General features: G+C 36.9%; 1 protein-coding gene across 3 annotated transcripts in view; it reads right to left on the bottom strand.

Annotated features, from left to right (window-relative positions):
- Positions 1-9,333, bottom strand: part of ZFAT (zinc finger and AT hook domain containing) — a 70,438-nt gene that overhangs the window by 9,400 nt on the left and 51,705 nt on the right. For 2 of the 3 annotated variants that reach the window (XM_010003531.1, XM_010003530.1), the window contains 3 exons: positions 8,931-9,049; positions 6,989-7,115; positions 5,408-5,538 (listed from right to left, as the gene is read on the bottom strand). In XM_010003531.1, coding sequence (XP_010001833.1) covers positions 5,408-5,538; positions 6,989-7,115; positions 8,931-9,049 — 377 coding nt within the window. The remainder of the gene's footprint in view (positions 1-5,407; positions 5,539-6,988; positions 7,116-8,930; positions 9,050-9,333) is intronic. The other variant, XM_010003532.1, reaches the window with a different exon arrangement.

Consider the following 9,333-nt stretch of genomic DNA (forward strand, 5'->3'; position numbering starts at 1 on the left):
CCTGCTAAGAAGCACTGGAAATGGAAGAGCAACAACTGTAACAAAAACTACAGCTCAAGGCGTAGAGCAAGAAGTGCCAACTACTTCTGATGCTCTGGTCATCAGCAGTGAGGGATTCAGAAAATAAGTATTCAAGGATGTTCATATTGTGAAACCAAGAAAATGCACTTTCAATCTTCTCTCACTAGAGAATAACTTACAGACACTGCACACTGCAAAAGTCTCCTCTGCAGAAAATAGGATAACAGGAGTGCTCATTTCTGAGGGAAATGTTGTTTCACAAGAAACTCAGTATTTAAATGAAACAAATGTTTAACATGGAACAAACGACTTCTTTGGGACCAACTAATATCCTTATTTTATGTTTGTGGTAACTGTGAGAAATAATTATACATCCAAGTAGTTCATAGTTGAATTTTCTCCCTCTCTCTTCTAGTTCACTTAAAGATTCACTGTGTGAAAAACAAGTTTTTGAACACAGACCTACAGACATACAAACCAAGGGTGGCTGTGATACTGGCATGACTGCTCATTCTCCATTCCTTATATTTAGCACATGAGCTAGGAAAATAGTCCACCTATATAAATAATGAACAGAACAGTCTCTGCTAGCATAATAAACTGAAAAAACTAAATGAACCAATCTCTTCCCTAAGGCATAAGGGAAAAAAATAGGACACAAGAGTCAAATCTGCAGAACGTAAAGTGACTTGTTTTACATTTCCAGTCCATCCCCCTTGCTAGGTGCTCTTTTCCCAAGAAACTGCCTTCTCCCCAATTTATTTTCTATGTGTACCATCCATTACAAGTAAGTTTTGTCTTTCCTAAGCATTTATTCACCCCTTTCCTACTCATTCTTCAAACTTACCACTCTTTGCTTTCACCTTTTCTCTACCTTTTTACTCTTTTTGGTTTTTTAGCAGTGCAGAACAACTCCAATATCATGCCATAAAGAAGTATCTTCATAAACTCTGTCCAGGAAGAGATCCAGACTGCAGCACTAGTAACTGAAAAGGACTCAAACTGACAAGGATACACTTCTCCTGCCACTCCGTCATCAAAGCTTCAGTATGGATTTTGCCAATCTCAGATCATGTGGGTAAAACTTCACACTGTAAACTTGTTTTTCTCTCAGGCATTTGGTGTGTATTACATTCCCTAGCAGCTCTGTATTTTCACAGCTGATACACAACAGCATTTCTCCCAAATTAGAAATCAGAAAAAGCTTAACCTTGATAACGGGTTGGTATAGTGACTCTTAGGCAAGAATGAGCTATTTCAGACACAACCTTTGAAGGCCTCATACACATGACTCCATCAGAGTGAACAATTATTCCTATTTCTCAGTCATAACCCAAGCTAAATAGGGCTAATTTTGTTTTTTTTGAGTCTTAAATCATAAGCTGAATCCTGATTCAGGCCAGGATTGGCTATTGCTATGTTGTCAAAGTGCTATCTTTTATAAAATCACTCCTATGAACAAAAAATATAGTTTCCAAAGTCAGAACTGTCATTTTTTTTCTTATCAACACTCAGTTCAGGAGCTGGGGGCTTTGAACAAACAATATGATCTTGATTTCACTGCCATTATAATGCCTACTCATTATTTCAGATACAAGTAATAAGCCTACATACAACACAGAACAACAATTGAACAGAACACCACCCCAAACATGGTATCCTTTCTGTCTTGTGACCAGAAAATAATTTTAAAATTATACCAGTCAGGTCTAGGTAACTGGACACTTGCAATATGCTGAAAGGGACTTAAGGATGAAGACAAAATTTGTTTCTGCTGGCAAAAGTCTTGCATTAACCTGAAACACTAAAGAAGCTGCACACCAAAGTGCTAAAGGGTGAAGCAAGCAGCATTACCGACATCTGGATTAGCACAGAACTTTAAGGATCAAGTGTAAATGGCACTTTTATGGGTGAAAAGTAAGGAAGAGGACAGCTGTGAGAGAAAGTTCCAAGGAGGAAATGGGAGACAAGGATAGCAACAATACAGTGTAATATTTAGAAGGAAAAATACTTTTAAAAAATGATAATAATTTAGGATGTAAAATTTCTTGGTGCAAATATTGAAATATTGCAAGGGCTAGCTAAAAATAAGAGATGAAGGTAAGAATTGATGAAAAATATGGACAATGTGTGTCCTTAGAGAAAAAGAAAAACCTAACAGAACAGCATAAAAATCAGAATAACTGAAATAAATGTTGTTAAGGAAAAAAATGGAACCAAGCTGCCAGGCAAGGACTTGGTGAGGCCATTAAAGAACAAGAGTAGAAATTCAGTGACAGATGATGCTGATATATTGCTGACACCCTGAATGAATTTTTTGTCTCACAATCCACAAGAGAAGATGAAGGTCACAGAAGAAATGGTGGAATATATTTTCCAGTAAGGACGTGAAATATGAACATAACTTCAGATCACTTCAAGGTTAACAATTAGGAACTCAGCATAATTAAAACCTGACAAAGTCATAGGTACAAATGAGTGAGATCCCACAGAAAGCAACTCAGTATTCAAGAAAAAAGAAAAGCTGACAATTCTGAATAGGAGAGGATTACAATCAAGTTAATAGCATTTAAATACTTCCTTCCTTCAAATTAAAAATGAGTGTGGCCATAATTCTGAAGTGGGAAGAACTGGAAACTAACTAAAGCTGCATAACAGATTAAACAGACTTCAATAAAACAGTGATTTATATAGAAAATTAAGAGAAAAAAATAAAAAGAAAAAATTAAAGAAGAAGAAATTCAGAGATAAATAATAATAATGATAATCAAAATAATCTACAAATACCCACTTGGTTCTTCCTCTTCTTCCCTGAAACCCATCAAAGGTCACCAAGCAATCAGTCAGCTGTCACTAGGCAAACAGCCACATGATCCTTCCCCAGGAAATCACAAATCTGCACAGTTCTGCACAAAGTCACAAGTCAGTGAGGCTACCAGAGGGAGAGGAACAGGCATTCCAACACGCTCAAGAAAAATGTCAGAGGAACAGTGCTTTAAGCATCAAAATAATGCATTAGTAAAATCCAGCCTAAACAGGTAGCACAAGATCACTTAGCTCGAGAGGCTGATTTTGCTTTCACTGATTTTGCTTCTCTGAGACTTCAAGTTAGGGGGAAAAGGACATTTTATATGAACAGGACTCTAAAGAATGGGGTATAAAACAAACTTAAGAAAAGCAGTAAAGAGATTTTGTGCTCTGAGAATTCAGTATTTGGTATAGTAGTGGAGCTTGTAACAGTTCGACATCAGATCACTGTGAGCCATTGATATATACAAGGCAAAGGAAAAAGAAGTGATCAATGCCTAGCTCAAAGACTAGAAATATAGATGGAAAAGTGAGGGAAAGAATTAATTGGGAATAGATGCATTTACTTAAAAAAGTAGTCAGAAAATTCACATAGTCTAACAAGGAAGATGATGGGTTTGAAGACGAATCAGGCATTAATCAGATTAAGTACTTGAAGGAGGAAGAATTACTGTATTTTTTAAATTATGTATTCTTTAACATTCAAATATCAAAAAGTAGTTTCTCCTTGGCAGCTATTACTTTCACAGTGATGTGTTTTTTTTCCTAGGCTTTCAGTAGAAGGACCTCAAAAGAACAAGTTTCAGTAATATTGACAGGCAGCATAGACAAACATCAATGGCTGATGCTGAATTCAACACTTAAACGTATGTAAAGCACAGCATGGATGTTGGCAGAGACTACTGGTACAGTTGTTTTGAAACTTGTACACAAAGAGAATTAAAAAGTCTCTTTAATAACTGAATTTAGATTCCAAATTCAGATCTGGTATTCTTCAAAAACCCCTCAAACTTTTAACATGGCTTCTAATCAAGACACCTGTTAAGTATTGCAAAGGAAAATCTTAAAATGCTTGGTCTTGAAATTCTGCTTTATCTCCCTGACTTTAAGATGGCAGGCTTAGAAATTATCCACGTTCACAGGCTTGACACTTCCCACTTCTATGAAATTCTCATTAATTCAACAGCCACAACACTACAAAAAATATTTAACTGTCAGTTCTATCTCTCAGAATAATTAAGTTTTTGGTTTATTCAAATACAAGGAGTTATTTAAACCCTTCGGGAATTTAAGACTTCTGATGTAGAATTCTGTGACTATCTTATTGTCATTTCCTTCTCTCCCCTCTCAACCACGTTGAGTGCAGAGACTCCAGTGACTCAAGGAACAGAATGGGAAAAGGGATAAAGCAGAGAGCTTTGATGATACAGGAGGAACAAATGGAGCTTGGAGAACACTGTGGGGAGAAGCACAAAATGTCAGCAACAAAGCTAGTGAACACCTTTGAGGAAGAAATGTTGAGCAGAAGTCTTGATGTTTGCACTCTGTAGCCATCTTAATTTGAAAATTGTTTCCTTTTCTTGCCGGTTTTGTGCATCTTGTCATTCTTAATTTCTAAAGTGCTTTAGAAATAGTGTACATTGCAAATATTTTTAGCAAAAACTGTGCAGTTCCAAACTTCAAGAAAAAATATACATATATTAAGGTTCCTTCACCAATATCTTGCAAGATTTGTCTCATTTTAAAACAAACCATATTGACAACCACAAATTATATCACTTTGTTATCTGCTGAATCCACCATTCTTCTGGAAAGATAATTTGTGTAAAAGCCTAAAATTAACAACTGATCTTATATATCCCCCTTTTTGATATTGATATGTATCTTCTAGTCCTGCACAATTTCCCTGGTAACAATAAAATTAATCACAAATCTTCTCACCAACTACAACTCAGCTGAATTTTCCTTTATTTATCTCAGAGGTGGGGGGCCACACTGACTTTTGTCTCACATAAGCACCTGCTGTAAAAAGCACCTGCAACATTCTTCTCAGAGCTGCAGATCACTTGTGTTGCACACATCATTAGGTAGCAGAGCATGCACAGTTGTGCACAAACAACACCCCTTCAGACTCTTCTGTAGCTAGATGAATGCTGTGCCAAGGACCTCCTGCTTCTTTTAGGTGCAAATGGGTGCCCACCCTCCATGCAGGTATGCTATTTCAAAAAGCCTGAAAACACCTGCTAGAACAAGGCTGTATTGTCATACACACAGAGGTACATATAGAGGTGTAAAGAGGTACATATAGATGTGTATTTTTCCACTCGCATTTCATATACATGCAAAAATGTATCCATTTTTATTTGCATAAATGTGTGTATATAGATGTACAAATATGTCTCTGTGTGGGCATATAAACACACATACACACAACTTGTAGTAAAAAACTAGTTTAGGAAAAATTCTATTAATGCCTTGCATGGTCATTCAAACCCTAGCTCTTGCAAAATTATATCTATTTCACAACATATATATGAAAAATCATTATAGTGTTTTTTGAGAAGAAAAGAGCTCTTACCTGCTTCAGCACTGTCACAGTGCCAGGGGCCATGGTAACTACAGAAGCAACTGCAGTGGCATCTTGGGTTTCTGAACCCAGCTCAATGATTTGCTGCAGGATGTTGACAGCTGTTGGATCAAGCCTTTCACCTTATTGGAAAGACAGAAACCGTAAGATGATCACAGCAAAACAGCTCTGAGGAGATGCAAATCTAAGTGACACAGACACACTTTCCTCTCCTGCCTTAACCCTGATAAACAGTGCTGTGTGTAAATTTCAAATAGCTCAATAATACTACACTTTGATAACAGATCCATGGCAGGACAGTATTCACAAAACAAATTTGCCTGAGGTGTGCTCAGCTCAGCAAGTGAAGCCACAGTGATCATTTTAAGCCTCTTTGAAAGAGACCTAGAAGAATAAATTGAATAAACAAACAACAGACACAACTCAGAGCAGCAAGTGTAAATTAGGAAGCTGCAAGACTTTACAAATCCAAATGTGTATTTGCCAGACATTCAGCTTAATCAGACTCTGAACTCTACACCTATAACCACAACAGCTCTTTGGTGTATTACAAACCTGTGTTTACCATCTGCCTGGCCATCTGCAATACCCTTCAGCCTAGAAATACTGTTATCAGTAACGTGCTGAAGGGAAAACTTCATTGATTGAGAGAGCTCATGCTTATCATTTTACAAGCATGCATCAGAACATGTTAGCCCCTTTTTTTAAAGATCCTCTTATTGTGTGTAGCCCTGCCAAAAGAAAGGCAAGATTCATACACTGGAAAATGCTTTTTGTTGTGCAGGAATATGAGCTCCCCTCCTCTGGCCCACCACTCCCACACATCCAGTGTCAGCATGAGAGAGATGTCAGAAAGGGAAAGAAACTCTCAGAGTCATGCTAAAGCTGTCTTAGATTTGCTGTCATCTCTATTGGAACTAGGAAAGAGACATTAAATAGAATAAAACTCATCTCTTAATCCCAAACCCTTCCTAACTGATGTTGATACTGTGATGGGGATCTAGATGAGACAATTTAATTTCAAACAGAAAGCAGATATATTTTATGATCTACATAAGAAACAAGTTTTTCTAAATACTGAAAAAGGATTTATTTATTATATATAAAACCAAAATATCTTAACACCTTCTCTAGTCTCTGATGAAGTAACACACTCAGAAACCTGTTTGTTTTTTTTCTTTTCTTTCAGTTTTTGTTATTTCCCACTTAACAGAACAGCTTATTTTTTGTGTGTGCATAATTAGAATTAAGTTTGCTAGTACAGTCTTGGGAACATGGCAAGTGAGTTATCCCACTGTGTCACGTTTGTAGTCTGGCTGACTTAACATAGGCAGGAAATTCCACACACCAAACAACAGAGTGCAAAACAGACTGTCTAAGTATTAGTGACTTCAGGATATAGAAATTCATAAAGAATGGTAATTTCTTATTTTTTATCCTCAAAGAAAACTGTAAACCTACAGCAGTAAGTTCTGAATATCAATTTTGACCATCTCTAATAGTTGCAGAGGAGATTCTGTATTTATTAAAAAAAGATTTATTTTGTGTTCCAACCTAAAAAAAGTCACTTACCATTTTCAGAAGTATATCTAAGGTTCTGTAATGCAGCTACAGCAGCTTGAGTACCTTGAACATCTTCTTCAGCCTCTGTGATGTGGAGATACTGAGTGGAGGCTTCTTCAGAAACTTCAGCAGTTAACTGGAAAACAAAATCCAGCAAATGCATGCATAATCTCACTCTCATTCTAGCAATTTAGAGAATAATGAAAGATCTGAGATTAAGGGAATGAGATCTGGACAACAAATATTGCAATAAGAGTTATAAAAATACTGGGTGAAATATAATTCAAGAGGAAAGGCAGTAGGGATACCATCCCATAGTTTTCTTCTAGATTCTAATTCAAAAGTTGTTTTAATAATTCTAAATTATTTTTACTTCATTTTTTGTTGCACAGTTATTTTAAAACTAACAATAGACTTCTACTGTATCAGGGTCTAGTAAAGACCTTTTGGGCCATATTAGTTTATAATGCATGTCCTTGGAGATCTAGTAAAATGCTTCTGAAGTTTGAAAATCACATCTTGTTTTAGAAAAACTATCCTTTCCATAACTATATTTTTTCAAGACAAGCTGTCCATATGAATTCCTGCTCTGATGGGATTTCCTCATTTACAGTCATTCTGGCAGCAGGGACATGCTTGCATCCTGGACATCCTCTTATTTTTCAGGTTTGGGATCTACTGGAAGGGTGTACAGAGAATGGTTTGTGAAATGTTTGTGGATATAAGACTTTGAAGGACTACATTCTAAAATGCTTGTCCTCTCCTTTGAATAACTGTCCATATGGAACCATTTTTCAAGGACTTAGGATTTTATCTGTGGATACTCAAAACCCGTTAACCACGAACTGCAGGACGGCTCATCCAAATCAGGCATGAGATTTATAGTAGGGTTTAGATTGCCTGAAATTCAGCAGAACAGGTCATAAACTGTGGAGGTCAGCCAAATGCAGTTGACTTCTGGCTTTTTCCTATCACTAGACATCAACAGTAGCCTACTCAGGCAGTAGAAAAGACTCAGCTTGCCAACTGTAATGTTTTAAATAAAAGTGTCTAGGTAGTGCTGTGGTTTCCCCTGGCTTCTGCATCTACCGTCAGCTCTGCTCTGGAAGAGCAAGTTTTCATTTTAGCACAAACAATTGGTGTGCATATGACAGGAGAGAAAAGCTTGAAAAGGTAAGTCCTCTCAAGGTAGCTTCCCTACCCCACCCCAAACCAAGAAATTTTAGGTTGTTGTTTTTTTTTTCTAATTCTGCCTTCTTAGATCTAACTTAAATTTTTTAAGGTCTGATCTTCGTGATACTGTGATTTCCTATATACGTTGGATTGAAGGTGGAAACAGAAGAAATCATACATTGGCTTTCTGTAACAGTCCCATTTCTTTAGCTGCTCAATTTACACATTCAGTTTTCTAGATTAAAAAAGGTCCACCTTTTCTGGACCAAGATAAGTTATTTTCTTTAATTCAATGTAAATTTTAAGCTTTTCACATCTTTCAATTAACATCAGTGAATATTTGGCATGTAATAAAATGCAGTAATTTTTTTTATTTTAGTTTTTTTTGCTAAAAATTCCATCATTCCCCTCCCTGGATGTGTTCAAGGGCAGGTTGGATGGGGCTTTGAGCTACCTAGTCTAGTGGGAGGTGTCCCCGCCCATGCAGGGGGGTTGGATGATCTCTAAGGTCCCTTCCTATCCAAACCATTCTACGGCTCTAGGACTAGAGCCCTAAAATGTAGAAATAGGCACTTAAAAGGTTGTTAAATGTACCATATATTAAAGTAGTGAAGTTTAACAGTCATAGCAATGTACGCATTCAAAATTGAGATGAGATCACACGACCTCCTGATCTTATATAAAGTCAAGGGCATACTTTTGAATACTTCTTATCCTTACTTTTCTTTCAAGGATGTTTTAAAATATTAGGGCCAAAACCATGGCAACTTTGCTTTACCTCCCACTTGGTTTCCCCATCATGTTCCACTAGCTTCATTCCATGCTTGTTTTTAAGATGTCTGTTGAACTCCCACTTTGTACCATACACAAAGCTGCAAACAGGACACTTAATACCACCTGCAAGGCAACACAAATAAATTCCTTGAGTTATTTTCACATATGTTCTTTCTCAAGGCAGTAAGGGCCCATTTAATTTGACCCCTTCTCAGTCAAGCCACACAACTGTAATTTTAAATGGTTTCCTTTAGCCATATTTCAACATAAAAAAAAGGGGGGTGAGGAACTAAATTAGTTGAACTGCCAGGATGGATAAAGGCAATGGAAGGAGTCTGAAATAACTTATATATCTGGGCAGCTATAACAATGCTCCTTCCCTGCCTGCATGGCTCCCTTCGGTGGAG

This window comes from Chaetura pelagica, unplaced genomic scaffold (genome assembly GCF_000747805.2).
Source record: "Chaetura pelagica isolate M959 unplaced genomic scaffold, ChaPel_1.0 scaffold98, whole genome shotgun sequence".
NCBI classification, from domain to species: domain Eukaryota; kingdom Metazoa; phylum Chordata; class Aves; order Apodiformes; family Apodidae; genus Chaetura; species Chaetura pelagica.